Here is a 22,713-nt window from a genome sequence, read left to right as displayed (position 1 = left end):
GAAAAGTATGGAGCTGCATCGAAGTGGGGAGTGAAAAGGGCTTATACTTACTAAATCTTGAAACAAATGTAAATAAAAAAGGCACAAAATAAGGTTGGTGTAAGTTATCTCTGTTTATGGGATTAATGTAACCTTATGTTCCTATTTTTTGCTCTTTCCAGTTTACTAACAGGAGTGCCACGAATGTAAGCACAGTCAAACTGCCCGTGGCTGACTGTATAACTAAGTTCGGCAAGCTTAACTTTACATGTCACAACATCAACTAAACATAATTCACACATTCATTCCATCACTTGTAATATGAATGTATTTCCTACAACTAGGTGAGATAATTGGCTATATTATACTGAAGTTCCACAGTTAGCTAACTAGCAAGCTAACAGTTTTACATGGGATATTATGGTAAGTGCTACGTGTTAAATTTGTCCTCAACATTGGGGTATTGGAAACGAATTAGGTTGATAATGTACTAGGGATGTAACGATTACCGGTATAATGGTAAACCGCGATAAAAATGTTGACGATAACAATTACCGTTTTCTTTTGAAATATCATAATTATCATGGTTGATTACCGCGGTGTTGAAACCGTGTGTTTAATCCTTCCCAGCTTCATCCGAGCCTGCTTTTGACATACAGTAGGCCTGGTACAATGAAATAAAACTGGTACCCTACTGATTCTGTTGTCTAATTGATGGTTTTAACTGCGATTCGGATTAGGCTACACCTGATTTTAAAAGGCGGAACATTTTCACTGCAAAGCGTGCACTGTATCATTTAGCCACTCTGCGTCTTTTTATGTTCGCGTCCACATTAAATCCATTCCACTCACGTTATCAGGAGAACACAGTAGCCTAAAGTTTTATTTTGAACACTTACTTTGGTCTCACTCATTGGATCCAAATAACAGAAATAGCAAACTCCAAGTCATGATAGGCTAAGTTTAGCTATGAGCACATAGCCAATTAAACATGAACGGGACACTTTTTGAAACTATTTCAGCTTGTGTAGGCCTATCAGTGCTTTCTGAACATATTGAACACACTTTTAAAAATACCGTGATAATACCGAAAACCGTGGTAATTTTGGTTACTATAACCGTGAGGTTACATTTTCATACCGTTACATCCCTATAATGTACATAGTTTTGACACGAGTCAGTTACATGCACAAAATTCTTCATAACTGCTGTTAGGGGTGTACATTGGCACTGCCCTCACAATTCGATTCGATTACGATTCACCAGGTAACGATTCAATTGGATTCTACGATGCATTGCGATGCATCAAAATTCTACTGCACACAAGGCAAATTTTGAGGTCATGAGGCAATACAAGCAGTCAGATATTGAACAACAGATTTTATTGGCTGCTATGTGTGTATTATCACTCTCCTGTATCTTTGACATAAATATCATTAAATAAAATAAAATTGAGTGATACAGGGTATTGGATATGGCATTTTAACAAGTTTAATAATTTAAACACATTGTAAAACTTAAAGCCCAAATTTGAATACCCTATTAGTCCAGGGCCAAATGGCCTAGTTTTTGAGATACCTCCACCCAATCATGTTTTTTATATTTTTGATATGTCTAGGTTATGAAATGGATTGTTGTATAAAAATATTTTACTGGACAACTAGTTTTTTGGATGTTATTTGAATTTGTCACATATATCTTTGAAAGTAATGATCAGAAACTCACCAAATCGTTGGCCCATACAGTGAAGTGATAAATTAACAAAAAACAAATTTTTAACACACACACAAATCACAAAGGGGGTCTGATCAGGTTTAGAATCGTTGAGGCCTCAGATTTGGTGGCCATTTAAAACCAAGTAAAAGTACTGAAGTACTTGTTTTTAAAAGTACTTGAGTATCAAGAGTACAAGAGTAGCCTACATTTTCTAAATATTGCATTACTACTGCCACAGTGCTTACATTTATGTACAGAAACGTCCTACATGGAGTTATGAAAAATGTTAATGTTAATACCTTGGAGAATGTAAAAGGAATTGAAAGTAAAATCAAGTCATTTTCATCTTTTTACCATGTTGCCAGGGATGGACATTATTTCTAATACATGTACAGTGTTTCCCACAGAATTGGATTCAATTTGTGGCGGTAGCTGACTTGGACAACGGGGGGGATCGTCTTGGTAGTGTATAGGTCTAATTGAGTGCCTGTCACTAAGACGTTTGAGGGAACCCTAGCAATTGTAACACAATTGAAAGGCTGCTGATGTGTGGATGCAATTCATAACGTTTTCTACATAGTTAAAATAAAGGTTCGTACTTCTCCTTGGGACAAGCACTTTTGAATTTTGGAAAACACTTTTCCATTTACATCGGGATTTTGCAAACATTCAGTGTCAGAGTCAATAAAATGAGGCCTTCAACGAACTTGATAAGCAGCTGTAAGTAGGCTAAGCATGCTAAATTCGACATCCAAAAAGTATTCTAACGTTAGCTTTGAGATACTGCTTGATTTCATAACTTAACTTAGTTTAGTCTCTTCAATGTAGCCTACTATGTTGTGATAAGACCTTAGCAGAGTTCACTTCAATGCAGCAGTTTTAAACAAATTTGCACAGCATGGTCACGACGATGCTAAGCAGATTTAATAGCAATTTAGCCAGACGTCTTCTATGCTATGCAATGCTTATGTGGCAACAACAATCCTTCAACAATCGTGAATATTTTGTTAAATGCACGCAGAGGAGTGGCAGCGGGCTACGAGAGAGAGCGGGGCGGGGCAAGGAAAGGCTGTGTGCGTAAAAAGCGCAGCTCAATGGCAATGCAAGGATTTGACCTTATCTTTAATTTAAATTAAATTAATTAAATTAAACATAGAATATTTATCTGTGGCGGCCAATGTATGGGAAACACTGATGTATTTAAAATACGTATTTCAAATACAAAATACTATTTTGTAACAAACACTTGAAGCTTTTTCTTTTTTCCTCTTTTTTTTTTTTTTAGAAGAAGTAACGGGTACTCACGGTTATGGATAGAAATGTAGCGGAGTAAAGAGTACAATATTTGCCTCTCAAATGTACTTGAGTAAAGTCATGAGTACTCCCCAAAAATGATACTCGTAAAGTACAGATCCCTCAAAATTGTACTCAAGTACTGTACTCAAGTAAATGTACTGTTACTGTCCGGCTCTGGAAACTAACAACTATACAGTTAAATATTATACCATAAATCAATGTCATTTTTCACACACACTCATGAACATATCTCTTAAATATATAAATAATTTAAAAAATATAAATTTTGGCTCCTGCAATACCAAATTGTACCATATGCAAGGTCATGTAGTGTGATATTTTTATCCAAAGCGACAAAAAAGGGAACAATAAAGGTACAGTGTGACTAGGACATTGTACAGTGTAGCAATAAGCACTACTCTCATAGAATGGGATGACCGTTCAATGCTAGATTAAGCATGCCCAATTGTTTGTAGTGCTAGCAGAGGAGGTACCCTCGAAAGAGTTGGGTCTTCAGGAGGTTATTGAAGATAGTGTAGCACCCACCTGGGTGATGCACGGCAGCCATTATGCGCCAGAACGCTCACCACACACCAGCTTGAGGTGGAGAGTGAGGGAGTGAATGAGCCGATTGCAGTGGGGGATGATTAGGGGCCCAGATTGAATGAGCCAGGTTGGTAATTTAGCCAGGACACCGGGGAATCCCCTAGTCTTTGCGATAAGTGCCATGGGAACTTTAATGACCACAGTGAGTCAGGACCTCGGTTTAACGTCTCATCCGAAGGACGGCATCTCTAACAGTACAGTGTCCCCGTCACTGCACTGGGGCATTGGGATCGATCTTTTTGGCCAGAGGGAAGAGTGCCACCTACTGACCACCCACCAACACCACTTCCAGCAGCAACCTAGTTTTCCAAGGAGGTCTACCATCCAAGTACTAACCAAGCCCACACCTGCTTAGCTTCAGTAATTCAGCTAAGACAAGGTATCCGTTGGTCTGCCTGCTGGCTGCTGGCACATTTAACAAGTGTCCTGTGAGGTAGGATTCAAACCAGTAAAGTGCTGAGCCAGAGATGCCCATGTTTGAGAGTATGGAGAGAAGGAATACAGTGGCTAACCGTACCAAAGGCTGCTGATAAGTCAAGCAGGATGAGGACCGAGCACTGATCTGTTGCTCTGGCTTCTTTTATGGCTTCTGTCACAGACAACATAGTTGTGGAAAGCTGATACAGTATGTATACACAATGGCTAGCAGAACTACAGCAACACAGCTACCTCCCTGAAGACCCAGTGACCATCAAAGCGGCAGACATCCAAGAAAGGGTCTCATGCATGAAGAACTGGACAGGACCTGGACTAGACATGGTCCATAGCTACTAGAGACTAACCTCCCTACATGAGCGTCTGGCCACACATATTAACCAAATACTGAGTGATAGAACCCACCCTGGATGGCTGACTGAAGGGTAAACAGTCCTGATCCTGAATGACCCCCAGAAGTGGGCAACCCCATCCAACTACAGGCCAATAACATGTCTCTGTACAATGTGGAGGCTTCTCTCAGGCATCTTAGTGGATATGTGGTAGAGTACCCGAGTGGTGAAGGAGAAATCAGGCAGAGACAGCAGGTTAAAGGTCTCTTATGGCTAGGCTACATACATGTACCACTATATAAGGCAGACCTGACCGCAGGACTCACACTAGTCCCTTACCGTGCGTCACAAAACTTTGAACCCCTGCATAGAGAAAAGCCAGTGTTCAAATGGCCAATTAACTAATTACTTCCGCCGACACCGGTAAAGTCCCAACACCCAAAACGGGCACACCACCCCTACCTGGCGGACATCTAAAGCAAACGTCATGACATCAAAAATTACCATAGCACACCCCCAAAAACACACATGATCAAATATTAAGCAATGCTCCTCGCATGCAAAGGAATGCACCCAACACACTGAACACACACAAATAATAATTTCATGAAATTGACATACATTATTAATTAAATAATAATCAAATAACCATAGTGCGATGTGCTGCTGAGGCGGCACACCATCACAGGATAAGATGAGTGGGCACATCAGACAAAACAGGAGTAGAGCACAGAAAGGGATTGGCAATAACACCAGAGGAGCCAAGCAACAGCTACTGGTGGATAAAGCGGTCTCCAGAGACTGCCAGGCTAGACAGACCAACCTGTGCACTGCCTGGATTGACTACAAGAAAGCCTATGACTGAATACCGCACACATGGATCCTGGAATGCTTGGAACTCTACAACATCAAAATGACAAGAGCCTTCATTAAGAACTCCATGGTGCTGTGCAAGACAACCCAAGGCCAACTCTGAGTCCATTGCCAAGGTCATCATCAAGTGCGATATATACCAAGGGGATGCTCTGTCACCACTACTGTTCTGCAAAGGCCTAAACTAGGGCTTTGACTCCGAACTTCGTTACTCGAATATAATTCGATTATTTTAAAAATTAAAGATATTCGAAAGAATTTTAGGGATCTCTTAATATTCGAACCTGTAGACTATGGAAATTATTTTTTGTAAATGTATTTGCTTGTAAACATTGTTTTAAATTCAGATTTCGAGGTTTTTTTTCACACCTGGTGAAGTAAAATCACTAGCTCATTAGCAAGGCTATTATTGGTCATCTGGGCTCCTGTAGGTGACGTTAGCATCCTGGTTCGCGCTTAGTGAGCTCCCACATAGACAGACACTTTTATTTTAAACTTAACCTTCCTCTGATTTGAATCACCTCAGTTATCAATCAAAGCAAACAGGGAAAAGAAACAACAACACAATCAGGAAAAACACTCAAATAAATACATTTGTGCACATAAGTCTGAATGAAAAGCAGCACTGGTTGAAGCCTGGAAATATTGTAAACAAAGTAGCCTAGCTTAATTTGCTAGTTTATCATAGTCTACTGGTTAGACTGCTCAGTTTCCCCACGTGTGTTTAAGTTTCAAATTAATACTTTTTCTTCTTGGGACAAGCCTGTTTGACTCTTGGAAAATACTTTTCCATTTGCATCGGGATTGAGATTATTAGAATTTAGCAGTCAATTTGAATGCAACAGTTTTGAACAAATTCGTGCAGCGTGCTAATGATCCTCACCGGATTTATTAGCAATTTAGCCAGTCGTCTTGCACGATTGTGAATGTTTGGATTATATGTGCATGCTGAGGAGGGATGCGCCTGTTGAGAGGGAGAGAGAGTGCACGGGGCAAGAGTCTGTGTTGTGGTAGTCCTACTTCTATCGCCTACTCTGGTAGATTTGCACATAGCCTGCTACTACAATGCAAGATATATTTAGCCTATTTATTTATGGACAACTAAGCGGGAGGTCTGTGTTGCTTTTAATAATCGAATGTTCTATCGAACATATGTTTTATTGATATCGATTACATGTCTATTGCGATACATATCGCTATCGTTTTATCGCCCAGACCTATGCTCAATAATAACAATTTTAACAGACACACATAAATACTCAGCCTTTCGTGCACGTAGTCTATTGACATTGACTGATACACTGCCCTCTGGTGGACAGAACAAATAGAACTTAAGTTTGATACCAATATCGGTCTTACTGAAGACATTTAATGGTCAAAATATTATTAATACATATTCGAATATATTCGAATTTTAATATTAATAAACAAACGAACTTCGAATATGATTTTTGGGCAAAAGTCAAAGCCCTAGCCTAAACCCACCTGAGCCAGATCGTTGGCAAGAGTGGCTATGGCTACAAACTGCGAAATGGAACCACAGGATCTACAGCAGTGACATCAGAATGACATTCAGGCTAGACAAGTGTGGCAGTATGGTAACAAAGAGAGGTGGTCAGAACAGAGGGGACAACACTATCAGAGGGCAACCTAGCAAATGTGGGGGACAGCTACAAATACCTTGGAATGCCACAAGCCAATGGGAACCAAGAGGGCGTAGCAAAAAAAGGTGCTTCTGCCAAGTATGTACAGAGGGTGAGACCGGTCCTGATAGCCAGCTAAATGGGAAGAACAAGATGCAGGCCATCAACAGAAACACCTTACCTGTCATCAGGTACCCTGCAGGCATAATAACCTGGACAAAGGAAGAGATAGATGTCATTGACATCAAGACAAGAAAGCTCTTTACAATGCATGGAGGATTTCACCCCAAGTCCAGCGTCCTGAGGCTGTACACTAAGAGGACTAATGGGGGCCGAGGACTAGTGAGTGTCCAGGATGAAACAACTAAGATCCACCAATACATCCAGAAGATGGCCCCATGTGATTGGATACTGAATACTTCAGGCAGCAAACACCTGAAAAAAAGGAGTGTGAGGAGGAACCCTGTACGGTATGTACCACCAACAGATAGAGTAGGTAACTGACATTGAGAAATCCTGCCAGTGGCTCCATACAGCTGGACTGACAGACAGCAAAGAGGCACTGATCATGGCAACACAAGAGCATGCCCTGAGTACAAGGAAAATAGAGTCTGGGGTCTACCATGCAAGGCAAGATCAAAGGTGCACACTGTGTAACGGAGCCCCTGAGACAGTCCAACACATAACAGCATTATGCAAGATGCTGGCAGGCAAGGCATACATGGAGTGCCATAATCAGGTGGCTGGGATAGTATATAGGAACATCTGTGCTAAGTATGGGCTGCAGTCAAAATGGGATACACCTCCAAAGGTGGTCAAGAATGACCAAGCCAATATACTGTGGGACTTGAAGATATACATTGCTTATATATATATATATATATATATATATATATATATATATATATATATATGGATATATATATATATATATATGGAGTGTTTATGTACACCCCTGGTACGAATAGCCTTGGCCACACAGCTGAGCTATTCACATCTGTGACATAACAACAAAAACACGTTGCTCACGTGCACAAAAAACATGGCAGACATTTGTTTTTTCGTCAGCAGAAAGTGAAGAATTCTGAAAGGTTTTGGCACTAATATCTGTTCAGATTGTTTTAGATTGAAAAGTTGTGTTTTATTTTCATACTCTTGGTTCAGTGAACACATACAACCGTCAGTTTGTTAGTTAACAGAAATTTTGTGAATATGACGTTCAGGCCTATAAACTATAAGTTTACCCGCAAACACCATTTACTTGTGGAAGAGGATAGTGCAGTGGTCTCAGACATGGGATAACATGCGGGAGACTGGGGTTCGATTCCCATGTGATGCGTTTTGGCAGAGTGAGTGTGCATGTGTACCAATGTCTGGAGAGAAGGCGCGCAATTTGCACAAGAAATCGGTTCTCAAACGGAAGTTTTGATTGCAATAATTAGCTAGTTCATGCACCAGGGTGTAAATAGCATACAGTACTATATACACCAGGGTACGAATAGCATCCACTTCTAACTATACATTAATGCAAACAGCATGCCTTATTCAGAGTGTCTTACACAGCTGAGCTATTCACACCCTGTTACGTAACAACAAAAAACATGTTGCTTTTTTTTAAATTATTATTATTACATTGTGTGATCAATATGCCAGAATAAATCACAGGGGTGCAAATAGCATACACTGATATTTGTACCAGACGGGGTATTACTAGAACACATTGCTGTGTGCACCGGGGTACAAATAGCATACATTGATATTTCTACCAGACGGGGTACTAATAGGACACATTGCTGTGTGCACCGGGGTACGAATAGAATTCACTTCTAATTGCACCAGGGTACGAATAGCATACACTGCTAATTGTACCAGGGGTGCAAATAGCCTTACCCATATATATATATATTGTGTGTGTGTGTGTGTGTGTGTGTGTGTGTGTGTGTGTGTGTGTGTGTGTGTGTGTGTGTGTGTGTGTGTGTGTGTGTGTGTGTGTGTGTGTGTGTGTGTGTGTGTGTGTGTGTGTGTGTGTGTGTGTGTGTGTGTGTGTGTGGTCGGACTGGGAACAAAATTCGGCCCTGGCAATTTTCTCCTGGACCGGCCCACCACTGGACCGACGACCCCCCCCCCCAAAAAAAAAAAAAAACCCTGATTCCCCCCATAAATAACAAACACCCCGTATTATGCTGTAGCAACACTTCATAAACTGAACCCAAACATTAAACATTTATATTTGAGATCTAATCACAGTAACACGGGGGTCCGGGGGTGTCTCTCCGGGATTTTTTTTTTTTTAATTCTTGTTGCTAATCACACCATTTTAAAGTGATTTGAGAGGGACAGGATTCAGGGATGGGCAAGACAGATTCTGTCTGTCTCAAGTCATGTATTAAACCACATGTCACTGCTTGACTAAATGAAAAATATAGGCTACTGAACATGGACATTGTCATAGTTGACAGAAATTACGTTTTGTGCCAACATGTTGTAGAAACACAACCACAGCCTTAATTTGGTGCAAATCTCCTTTACTTTGGTTATAGTCTGCAATTCACATTAACTGTAGGCTATCACCACAAGTGTATCGCCTACTAAACGTTTTTGCCCAAGTTTGTGCGCCGTCATCACATTTTGCAATATTAGGCTACCTTCGTTACTAACCAGGGGTGAAAGTAGTTTTTATTTCTTGGTGGTACTATGATATAGAGTATGCGCGCGCCGAAAATTTCACTTAGCCTAATTATTTATTATTTATTTATTTGTTTATTTACTGTATCTACTATAGTCTACTATAGTCTATTATTACTGTATTATAGTCTACTTATCAAGCATTCACTAGGACTTCTTATCACTCTAGTATCACTCTTTAACCCACCTGTTTTTGATTATGAATAAATTGCAAACACTTAATTTCAACATTTAATTATTTATTTATTTAGCCTAGTACTCTGCTCGCTCCCACTTCCAATCGTTTTTTTTATATATAGGCTACTGTATATCATGAAACACGTTTCTTTGAGTCATGCCTTTTTATTTGGGAGACTGCAACATACTTCTGAACGCTAAAACACTTTCATTATTGCTGCGCAAGATCTAGTTAAGCCGTACACGCGCTGTCTGTCTCTTGTCTCTCCAGCGAAACAGTGCACACATAAAACCAGAATAGGCTATTGAAACATCAACATATTTTTCTTTAGCCTGTATTTTTTTTTTATTTGGGAGACTTTCCAAGAAACGTCAGTCTGCTAAAACACTTTGGATACCAGTGCACGTTGGCGCAATTACTGTAGGCTACTGTACGCGCGCTATAGTTTGCTCGTTGTCTGTCCAGCTGCACGGGAGGTTTAGACACAATTCAGATACAGTTCAGAACGATGTATATGAAATATATTTTGGGGAAAACGTGTTGCTTCTGGTAATTTGACGTTAGCAGTTGTGTTGTCATGCTGAAATATTTTTCAGAGACAGTATAGTTTTCTTTCCGGTACGGCGTACCCTCTCCAAATATTTTAGTGGTACTCCGTACCGGCTTACTTTCACCCCTGTTACTAACCTACCAGTTGATGGCCTACTTTTTACCTGCCTTTTTACCTGCATCGACTCGCGAATCGCGATTGATTGTGCATCTAATGTGGAGAGACTTCCACTTTCCAAGTTTCACTTTCACTGTCGTTGTGAGCTAAAAGGCTAGGCCTACTACAGTATGGGAAATACTTTGAAGTTCCTTTTGAGTAGGATCAGCTCCAAAAATGAATGGATTTTCTTTAACCTGTCCTATACTTTTCCACCAAGTTGTGCGGAAATTGTAGTCTACCCGTAGTTTTTTTTATGTTGACAGAACCGCACTACAGTAGCCTAGGCCTACATGGTGCAGTAAATGGAAGCTCTGGTAGCGCGTGCAACTAACGTCTATAAAAACAATATATTTATGGAATAAAACTAGACCTCTGGTTGCTGTTTACGGTTAAACTGTGGTGATGTGAACACCAGCCAGCGGAGGGCACCTACTAGGCTACCATGCACTCGTAGGCTATTCCCCACAAACCTGCCGGCTGCTTGGACAAATCCACTTGAGGGGTGGGGCAGGGGGGCGCGATCGTAACACACACTGAACCAGTCATGAAGAGGCCAAAATGATTGGCCTGTCACCCCCCAAGCCAAATGGATGAAACTGCATTTATAGGCTAGGCCTATGCCTACATGACGGGCCGCAAATAGGCTAAATAACTTAAAAAAAAAAAAAAAAATCCCGGAGGTCACCGGCCCACATGTGGACCGGCCCACTGGGCATTTGCCCGGTTGTACAGATTACCAGTCCGAGCCTGTGTGTGTGTGTGTATGTATTTATTTATTTATATCACTACATTTGAATTAAATCTAATAGCAATTTGCACTTTTCTTATCCTGTCCTGCATTGTCTTGTGTATTTTGTCATTGTTCTTCGATGTTACATTAGAAATGAACAAGTTGTTTTATTGCTCAATTTTGTTTTGTTTTGAAAGCAATTTAAAACCAGATGTACCGCATAGCGGTACAAAATATGACCGCCGCTCAGTCCTGTACATCCATTCCGCGAAAATAAATCATATTAATAAATTTGTCTCCATCTTCTACGCCATCCCCCACTCTTGAAACTTTTGTGTATGCTTGATTGGAATGTGTGTTTGCGGGCCGCACACAAAGTAGCCTACATGGCGCTGCAAAGGTGAATAGATTTGTAGCACTTGCCAATAAATTTGTAGCATTGTTATAAAACCTTTAAAATATCTAAACAATCACAAGTAGGGCAGTTCATCACAGTCCATCCATTGCAACTGGACTGATGAAAGGTACACCTGTAGGCTACATTGTATTTGAGAAAAGCAAAAGGTAGCAGCATTATTTATTTATTTATTTATTTATTTATTTATTTATTTATTTATTAAACAAAACAATCCCTGTCAGTTCCATGCAGTTTTCAACAGCTATCAAGAAGAGAGGTCATGTTATGGATTTTTGTGAATGTTTCTTCTTCTACATATGCATAAGTTTAGTCATCTAGTTCATATGATATTCAGCTTTATTGTCAATGCACAAATTAAATAGTCTAAAACAAAATGCCGTTTTACCCAGTGGTGCAAATAACTGACATGTCCAAAATGGCCTTCATGAAATGCGTTGCTAGACTGTTCATACGCATTTTAACGGGTCAAGTTGAGGAGCTACTGTCCGTTATTGTTTGTGCAAATAATATGCTGATTCATGTTCCCTTGCATTTTGCAACTGGTCCATGGTTAGTCTGGCTTTCGCCATACCAAGCTCAATATTTAAGAAATCGAAAAGGAATCGCCGGCAGATCAGGCTGAGTTCACCCAGCCTAGTCCATGGTAGGCGCCCGATAGAAATATTGTTTAATTTTGCGATTGAGATATCCACACACTGGCGCCCCCCCTGCGACGTGTACGCCCCCGGTTTCAGAGCTATTCTAAATGCAAAAATGCATAGAGGGAGTTATGACAACCGTGACTGTTAACAAACTATAAGCTATATAAGGTAGGCCCTATGCTAGGCCTATTACACAACATAAATTGTCACTAGGCTATGCTGGCGACCCAAATAAAATCTCCTTTGGGAACCAATGGCTTACAGTATCAAGCGGACTTAAGCTGCCACCTCTTGGCGAAAAGTTAATAGTTTTGCATATCCGTAGTAATACATTTCACGCAGCTGTGTGAATCACGGAAAGCAACACTTCTAAATGGAACCCAACCCACTGTACAGTAGCTGAAGGTCTGTGGCTAAAGCAGCCATAATGAAAGCGTTACCATTGTTTGGATACTTCACACACACACGTGTTTTTTAATCGCATAGACTACTACTACCAAGCTGGAATCGAAGCACATCGACTCCCCTCTCACACTGTAAACACGACTTCGAACAAACAAAAAACGTCTCACTCACGGTATAGCCATAGGCAAAACTGTATTGGACCGGTGTAACGTTTGTACTAAATCATCCATTGCAAAGAATGATTTTTGTAAGCACGTGCAACAAATATGTGTAGGTACAGCCCTGCCCTGGATACATCTCTCAACGTGTGCTCTAAAACATTTGGTTTAAATGGAGATGTAGATCACGGGTGCGTTAATAAATCTACATTGCGGCGAGTTGAGAGAAATTATTCACTTTGACGAATTTATGTAGTTTCAGTCCTAGTTAATTTACTTTGAGCTATGCTCTTCCTTACTTGAATCACCTTTGAAAATAGAGGATTGAAGTAGCCTATATGGGTGTTTGGGAATGAACGTTGACTCAGATGCTTTTTGAGACTTCGAGCTAAATGTCCCAGCCCGGTGTTTAGGATGCATCATAGACAGGTTGTCTTTCTTTCAGGTAGCCTATGTTTTCCATTAGAAAACAATCACGTAGCGAACGTGTTGTGGCTAACTCACTTAGCTCCTGTTAGTAGCCTAGGTTATGGTCATAAGCAAATGAGATGACAGTCGAAAGATGCAATTAGTGCTGTTATCAATTTTCTTGGTAGCCTAACCGCATTTATGGTTTTCTACAAATACATCAATAGCCTAATCAAATTGGCCTCCATCACTCAACCAATGCTAACGGTAACATTATTTTACCTACTCTAGGCTATTGATATAACTTAGTCTACCTGCAGTAAAAACCAAGCATGTCCGATAAACATTCTCAGATTTATTTCGGCTTCAAGAAGAAATGGGAATTACATGTCATGCAGAAATCATCCTACCCTTATTAGACGTTCTCTGCGGTAAACTACAGTCTTGTCCTTGTAGGAAGCGTAGTGTCTTTCCAACCCACTTTAGATTAACTTCCAACAAAATTACGTCTCACTGCAACGATGCGCCATCTGGTGGACAAACGACTACGTGAAGCCAATACTAGAAATGCAGCCAAATTATTATGATGAATATTTGGTTTTCCTTTAATCCTACTGAATTTGTAATTATGTATCGGCCGTTGTAATTGCCGATATTGATGGTATGTGCGTGCCTGTGTGTGTGTGTGTGTGCGTGTGTATATGTGTGCACCACCATCTACAGGCCAATGAGTGTACAGTGACTAAATGTACACATAACTTAATTTTTTTAGACCCCCCCCATGGATGAAATTCTACGAAACTTGGCATACCCCCAGAGAATGTCAGGTTAATCATACACATACAATTTGGTGCAGTTCTGAACATCTTAACTGAAGAGAGGGACGATTAAAGCAGAATGATATTGCATTTTCATTTTTTACCGGGGGGGTGCAAATCACAAATGAGTGATTATGGGCTAGGTTGATGTGGGACCTTGAGGCCAACATACCATAAAAAATTATTCATCCTCAGTGCCACGGTTCAGGTAGTTATTTAGGAAAAACTGCATTTTTTGGGTTTCGGGGGGCCCAGCGCAGGGAGGGAGTGGCCCCCAGCGCAGGGAGGGAGTGGCCCCCGGGGACCAAACGAAACCTTTTCAATGTCCGCCTACATTCCATGTATGTTGAAGGGTACGTTTTTGCTACATACTCTACATACATAATGGTTAATTTATCACTTCATTGTATGGGCCAACTACCTGGGGACATAGTCAAAATTTGGTGAGTTTCTGATCATTACTTCCAAAGATGTATGTGACAAAGCAAATAATGTCCTTTTTGCAGAATCCGGAATTTTCAATTTTCAGGATTCAAATACCATCCAAAAAACTAGTTGTGCAGTAAAATATTTTTATACAACAATCCATCTCATAAACTAGACATATCAAAAATATAAAAAACATGATTGGGTGGAGGTATCTCAAAAACTAGGCCATTTGGCCCTGGACTAATAGGGTATTCTATTTGTCCATTCTATTGGCTCCATTCTATTTTGAAGACTTGTGCTGGCCACACAAGTCTAATTTAAGGCTCTCACAAATAAATAGTATGGCTATATTGTATATATTGTACATTTTCTGAATCATCAGAGTGCCTTGAGTATTGAAGTTGTTGAGTTTTGTGTCCCTGGTGTTCTTTCAAGCCACAGGGATAAAAGAAAGCATACAGTTTAGGCGGAAATTGTGAGAAAATGTGTGTTATTTCTGGTTTAAAGAAGTCATGTGACGTCTGTGTTTGTCAGACAGATTCGGCACTGGGCTTAAGGCCTAAAAGGCCCCCTTTCCAATGATACCAAGCACCATATTATAACATATTGACAACATTATCTTTGGGGGTGGGTAGGTTCATGAGCTGAAAAAAGTGATTTCGCTACCACCCCTTCACTGCAATCGTGATTTTTCTAGTACTAGGGGTGTATACCTTGCCAAAAAACAATGATAGCATTTGTCCCCCCAGATGATACCGATGGCCCAAATTTGGGGCCCTGGCTCATGGACTATTATCAGTATCATTCTGACAAGTGCCTGAGCTCTAAGTGGAGAGCAAGAAAAAACTACTGTCCCATTCTCGAAATGTTCTTTACAATGTGTCCATATGCTATTACAGGGTGGGCAGCTGATCTTCAGTTGTACAGATGCTGCAGAGCAGCAACCAGACTTGAGTGCACTGGCCCAGCAGCTGAGACCCCACTTCACCCACAGTGCAGGTCTTTACAAGGGCCACTTGTCAGCCAAGGCTGTGCTGAATGAATTCATCCAGGTGGTCAGCAGTGCGTTGCTTAGCAGCTGGAACTGCAGTCGCACTGGTGAACCGAAGAAGGCGCATCCTGCTGAGGGCCGGGGATACTGTGAGGCAAGCCCTGTTCACAGGGACCTACACCGGAATGGTAAGACAAGATTTTTTTTAAAACACCAGTTGCTTACATTAACAGCTCACTGAAGCATGAATATGCAATATCAGATGAGTGGTTGTGGCTCTACTCTGTTAGATCTTTTATATACTTTTTCACATGAATTAAAAAAAGTTGACATTTTGTCACATACATTATTGAAAAGAGCTTGACCTTTATTTGGCAGGTAATAACGGCCTGTCAAAAGACTCCGTCCTGGGCAGAATACTTCAAGCTCAGATGTTGGATAACCTGGATATCGAAGGCATTTACCCCCTTTACAAACGCGTGGAACAGTACCTGGAGGAGTTTCCCAAAGAAAGGTGTGTAACTGTAGGTTACCTGCTGGTCCAAGAGGGAAAAAGCCTACATTTTGATGCATACATGGTAATGTGTAAGGGTTCACATCAGAATTCATTCTGAAAATCTATTATAACTAGTGCAGTGCCCATTCAAACATATTCCTGTAGAAAACCTGTAGCCCCAATTACATGCCTGCAGGTATGCTTGCTTTAAAAATAGGATGATGGGGGGGGGGGGGGGGACATAATTCCAGCTAAGCATTCAATAATGAATACTGCATATTATATAATATATTAGCCTATAATTCATGTGCAGTACGCAGAATTAAGGCATAGCTGCATGTGACATTTTTACAGATCAAAATGACACAAGCCTAACAGCTGTTTTGAGTTAATTGTATATGTTTATTGTTAAGCTTATTGAATAACTTCCTGATAGAGAAGACAAACTATTTTGTGGAATGATGCATCATCGTATGACATTTGCAACGATGTGAATCCACAATCTCTGGTAGCCTATAAGTGACCATGCTCTGTCTGTAGCTGATTGAAATGGCTATATGTTTAGCCTATTGAATAACTTAATGATATAAAAGACAAACCATTTTGTTGAAAGATGCATCATATGAGATGTTGCTCTGTCTGCCACTTGTTGTCTAGCTGTGTGGCATTCTGAAACGTCCTTAAATTCGGGACCATTAGCCTATCCCTGTTTCAACTTGGGACCTTTCAGTCGGAATTGTCGTTTGTTTATTCAAAGTCTCAAGTCCAAAGTAGCCTGGGCCATTCGAAGTGACAGTTTGACATAATTTTTACGTAATTCTGAACCTGTGTTTATTGGCGTGATGTTGCAAAATCTGCGAAATCATGTTTGCAAGCAAACTTCATACAGGGAGTCTTTATTGCTGATGTCAGACATGATAATCATCCAAAACATTGCATCTTGACCCATGCTGTGCCCTGATTCAGTGCTGGCAATACTCTGCTTACCCTCTCTGTCTCTGGTCCTGCGCTGTGCTGTGTGAGAAGGGGAGTGGCTACAGTAGAGTGGAGAAAGGCAATGCGTGCTTCTTTTACCAATATATTTTGCATTACTTATCCAAACAATGGCAAACTTGGCACTGCACTTACCCGTGCCCGTAGCAAGATGCCTGCCACGTTTGAAACCAATCGAACCATCGGTTTGAGAGAGATGCGAATAACAATAACACACACACTAGGGCTGTCAATCTTCTTTCACAACCCAATTCGAATTTCATTCATTCAATTCTTTATTTATCACAGACACTAGTACAATGTCCATAGCAGAGAATAAAAATCATGCAGAATAAATAGATTTAAAAACAAGACGACAAAAGACAAGAAAACAAGACGAAACAAACCATCAAGACAACAAGACAAAACCAACCATCAAACATATAGGCATTCTCTCCAATGCCTCCTAAGCTTAGAGGAGTACCTCAAAGAGCTCTTGGCTGGGTTCACTAGAGCTTCAATAATACTATTGTGTGAGAGATCCAGGCGGCACATGAATTTGTACATTACATTTCTAAGGACTGCCTCACAGGTTGGCACATTGGAGAAGACAAACAAGTAGCTGGCACTAAACCATCTAGGTAGCTGCATCAGCAATCTCATAGTGTCATTGTAGGCAACTTTAAGCTTCTGCAAGCTGCTTTTCTTATATCTACACCATAGATGAGCAGTATACATAGGTGTACAAAAGGCTTTAAACAAAGAGCATTTGACATTAGAAGAGCACATACTGTACTTGCGTAGTAACATGTTAGCCTGGGCATATAATTTGCAGCATTGACGATATATATCTTGATCATCACTAAGATCATCTGAGATTATATGACCAAGATACTTTACTTCTTTACACACCACAAGTGGGCTATTACACAGATAGAAATCATTATTATTTTTAATAATCAAATTATATTTGAATATTTAATGCTCAAATTCTGCCTGTTATTAATATTTACGATGCATCTCTATACACTGTATAAATGGGCTTATGCATTGCCATTGCCACTATAAACGCAGGGTTGACTTGTTATATTGAACAAAAGCTCAGCGACCAACGATATCTGTGTGACTTGAATGGTTTCAATTTATTTTGCGCTGACACGCACACTCACTGAATGAACGCCCATACCACTACCACTTTATTGAATGTTTCTATGTTTAGTCACAAATTAGCAAGTATTTCCTGATTGGGGAAAAGTTTGCTTTCTTTTTTTCTATCGGCCTGCGATTCCATGAACCATTATGCCCATCAGAGAAGTGGCAAAAGCACCGAGTATAGCTTAGAGGAGGGAGGCAAAAAAAATTCTTGCCTGCTTTAGCTGCGCGTTTCCTCGTGTAGCGTTATCAGATGTGCACTCGGACTGCTCACTGCTACATATTCTGCAGATTACGACATCGTCAATCGCTAATTGTTATTTTTCCGTTTTCTGATGGAAATCCAAAAACTTTCCACACATCGCTGAAAGTGGGTGCATCGCTTCTGCCATATTTAGATTGTGCATTAGACGTGACAATCATTTCGTTTTGAACATGAAGAAAACTGAGGCCCCATCAGAGCTGAAGTGCACCAGAAAGTGATACGAGTCGTCTTTCAAATGAACTCACAATGTGAACTACGTTCCTTTTGTTTTGGTCCACTTTCTAGTCCCCTTTTAGTGGAGTGAGTTTGGTTCTTGGACTAAATGTGAAAACACCTTGAAATTCCATGACATCCTGGCCCATGAGAATTAGGGCACTGTATGCACTGTATGAGTTGAAATTGTATCTATTTCTAAACGGAATGTGGCAAAATAATATTTTTTTTCTGGATTACATTGTTTTTGTATAAATACAAAATAGAATGAATTGCACAGCCCTAGTGGGAACCCTATTCGGTTGTTAAGCCCGACGTCACAGGCCCAAAAAAATGTTTACTAGCACAGACAGCCGGTTTTCGCAACTTGTCACAATCACCTCTGTTTTAGTGAGGGTAAAACAAAAGTACTGTAGCTGTGCAGCCAGATGATATAATCAAGGGAAATGTCCAGACGGAACTTCCGGGTGCGGGTAGTAATCCGAGCATGAAAAGAACTGATGAGAAGAAAGCATGAGAAGAACATTCGACTGCTTTACGGCATACCTCTATTCCCACACCCCCAGCCCCATTTCCTCAAATTCGGACGTGAGAGAACTAGCGTTTGTTTGCCAGCTGACGCGTGTATGTTGTCGTCATGGCTGAAGCAGTAACGAAAACCGAAGAAGGCATGAGGAGACTAGGAAGAGAAAAAGGGAGAGTGACAAAATCAAAGGCCGGACGAGGATCAATATCAGCGTTCGCTCGCTGGCATGAGCTAAAGAAGGTGGAGGGCTGCCCGACCGATGCTGACTTGGTCGTCATGCTGTTGAACTAGTAAGTGTAGGCCTATTGCTTGCATACTATCTCTAGTTTTTCGAATTTGTTGTCTGCCTAGATATATTACGGAATCTATCTGGTCCTCCATTTATCTTCATGAATCTAATGGAAGTCCCAGCTAACAATTTATGGTTCCCAGAACGTTTTGGGAACGTTAGTTTTTGGTTCCCGAACATTCCCTGAATTAGTTTTTGAGGAGGTTTTGGTTCCCATGGAATGTTTGTGTGTAAAGCAACCTTTAGAGAACCTTCCCCTAATGTTCCCTAACCGTTGCAACCTTTAGAGACCTTCCCCTAACGTTCCCTAACCGTTGCAACCTTTAGGGAACGTTCCCTTCCCTAAACGTTGCAACCTTTAGAGAACCTTTTCCTAACATTGCAATCTTTGCATACCAATTTTATTATTACTTTAAACTACTTTAAACTGCAAGAGCAGGAATGCATTATTATATATTAGCAGGAATGAATGAACAGGCAAAATTTATTGATTTATAACTTTAATATAAAATTATCAAAATACAAAAAAATATAAAAGGTCTAAAAATATATATAAACATAAGACTCCATGTTAGCCAAGTATACTAACACAAGGAATTTGACTTTGGTAGGTGCTCTATACATTCAACAAATAGACAGACATACTGTACAATAGAGACAACAATATACATTGTGGCAGATACCAACACAATATACAAAACAACTATAGCAGGGTGCTTGCGCAAGTCTTGAAAGTCTTAATAAGTATGGAATTTTGAAACACTGTTTTCCAGACCTTGAAAAGTCTTGAATTTTGTGTGAAAGTCTTAATAAAGTATGGAAAAAATGTATGGTAGAATCTTACAGTATGCTCAAAGGCATTGTGAAATGAGAAATAGGAAGGTAGGCTATAAAACTATAATTTTACTAACTGGTCACGTACTGTATTAGCCTAATGGAATGATATCCAATCAACGCTTGCTTAGCCTAGTCTGGCACCTTTTCGTCACTGCGGAGGTCTATTGACACATAGCTAGCCTAGTGGTCAACAGAAATGGGTCGTTGCGTGTTTTCGAATTTATGGCTGGATTTGAAGTTAAATGAAATTAAAAATTAGAGTCTTTGCCATACTGTGCAGTTTATTTTTTGTTCTAACCAAGTGCGCTAGGTCAAATGTATGCACTTTTGTGAGTGTTGTGATACAGCTTGTTCAGAAGTTAAAATGAGATAACATAAAGATATGTTCAGTCATGTTAAGGACAGAAAAAATGAGATGTGAGTGAGACTGAATTCTACATACATTCATCCATCCATTCATGTTTTTCTATAGATAGTTTGGTAACACTTTACTTGACGGGTGAGTTCTTCATTCATAGCAGCTGTCATAAACTTCACATAAAGCATTCATGGCGGTTTCATGAGACATGACTCAACATTCATACCAAACCTTTCATGAATGTGGAAGACAGAACGACGACAACTCGTCAAAATAAAAGTCCATCAATCGCAAAGCAGCATTGCCGTTTTTGTTGCAAACCTCTTACCTGACCATGTCACATCTAAAGTGACATTCAATGTAGACTTCATAAGATATTCATGAAATATTTACAAAAACGGCAATGCTGCTTTGCGATTGATGGACTTTTATTTTGACAATTTTTCGTCGTTCTGTCTTCCACATTCATGAAAGGTTTGGTATGAATGTTGAGTCATGTCTCATGAAACAGTCATGAATGCTTTATGTGCAGTTTATGACAGCTGCTATGAATGTGTTATGAACTCACCCGTCAAGTAAAGTGTTACCGATAGTTTTTGTGACACTTGTTTGATGTGAAATTCATGTACTTGTGATTTTCATGTTTTGAAACATTTTCATCAGTATCAATTTACTGTGAATAATGCATTTGTTCATTGAATTATAGCCTATAAAAATTAACATTTCTAATAAACACAGTTGGTACAATCTCAACCACTGAAGTAGGCAGTAGGCACACAAGTATACAAGTACATAAAGTTAAGGTCTTGAGAAAAAAAATTCCAGTTTTAAAAAAGTCTGGAAAAAGTCTGGAATTTTAATTTGGAAAAAGAGCAAGCACCCTGTATAGGCTACAAATAAGACATAATACCAATACAAGTACACATGGAGTGGGATGTAGAGTGCAAAGTAATAGTGCAAATGTAGTGTGCAAGACGCATATTGGAATGATAAAGTATGTAATGTGCAGGTGAATGGTCAACGTAGGGATGACCTCACTTATCTGAAGTTCAGGAGAGTGACTGCAGTGGGAAAAGAGCTGTTGTTGTGTCTGGTTGTTTTTGTGTGCAGGGATCTGTAGCACCTGCCAGAGGGGAGGAAGTTAAAGAGTGTGTGTGCAGGATAGGTGGTCTTTGGTGATGGTTCTCTGCCCGCTTAGGTCCCAGAGTACAAGTCCTGGAGGAAGGGCATTTTGTTCCTCCTCTCCTGCAGCTCAGTGACTGTCGAGCAGGACGACAGCAACATGTCATCGACTGGAGCAGAGGGAGGTGACTGGGAGCTCCTTAAGAGCATGAGCGGCTCATCCATCTTCTCCTCAAATGCGTCCATTCGCTGTGCCATGCGGGTAATGGTTGTCCTTATTGCTATGGAAAAATGGATGGTGTTAGTTTTAGTTGTTAAATATATACTTGCATATGTGAACAAATTAAGTGAGTCTTCTTACCTCTCATTTCCGTCTCCATGGCCGAGCCACCTCCTTCTGTGTGATGAGTCACTTCTGCTGTTTACAACAAAAAAAGTTAGTTACTCTCAAGTTCCTTGTCATGAAATTGTATTTACTTGGAAATGGAAAATTCAAAGCCACTGTACCTTCAACTGGGTCCCAAGATGAAGTGGCAGGCGTTATAATAGACCCATCCTGCTCTGGGCAATGAGCTGGTTGCCTGTGTGGTGTTGACTCATCTAAAAAGAAAGTAAATATGAATATTGGTCAGTTAATTTATGGTAGGTTTCTTGCACATGACATTTGCAAAAGATGAACCTATGCTGTTACATTGAACAATCGCTAAAAAGAAAAACTCACATGCAGGTGGTGGAGGCAGTGACATCTGCTGACCTAAAAAAAAAAAGCAGAAAGAGACAAATAAATCAGAAGTCACATGATATGCACCAGGTTAATAAACATGAATGCCAGTAGTTCCATGGTAGGAAATATGACTCAACTGGTTTCTTAAATACATGTATAAATGTTAACTTACAGACAGGGCTTCCAGGCACACGCACAGTCCTGGAATTCTTTCTTGCTTGCGGAATGGATTCATCTGAAATAAAAGACCATACAATCTGTACTGATTGCAAAAAGAATATTTGAATTGTGTAAATAATGTAGTCTGTA

At 40.2% G+C, this 22,713-nt stretch overlaps 1 protein-coding gene across 2 annotated transcripts in view; it reads left to right on the top strand.

Moving 5' to 3' along the window:
• Window positions 1-22,713, top strand: part of ippk (inositol 1,3,4,5,6-pentakisphosphate 2-kinase) — a 134,051-nt gene that overhangs the window by 86,603 nt on the left and 24,735 nt on the right. For both annotated transcript variants that reach the window (XM_076269094.1, XM_076269093.1), the window contains exons 9-10: window positions 15,359-15,638; window positions 15,829-15,964. In XM_076269094.1, the coding sequence (XP_076125209.1) occupies window positions 15,359-15,638; window positions 15,829-15,964 (416 nt within the window). The remainder of the gene's footprint in view (window positions 1-15,358; window positions 15,639-15,828; window positions 15,965-22,713) is intronic.

This window comes from Alosa pseudoharengus, unplaced genomic scaffold, assembly GCF_046254945.1.
Source record: "Alosa pseudoharengus isolate Yale_2024_CS ecotype anadromous, Long Island Sound unplaced genomic scaffold, YU_APseudo_1.1 YU_APseudo_1.1_scf_5, whole genome shotgun sequence".
NCBI lineage: Eukaryota > Metazoa > Chordata > Actinopteri > Clupeiformes > Clupeidae > Alosa > Alosa pseudoharengus.
The sequence above is the reverse complement of the archived record's forward strand: the minus strand, read 5'-3'. Positions and strand labels throughout refer to the sequence as shown.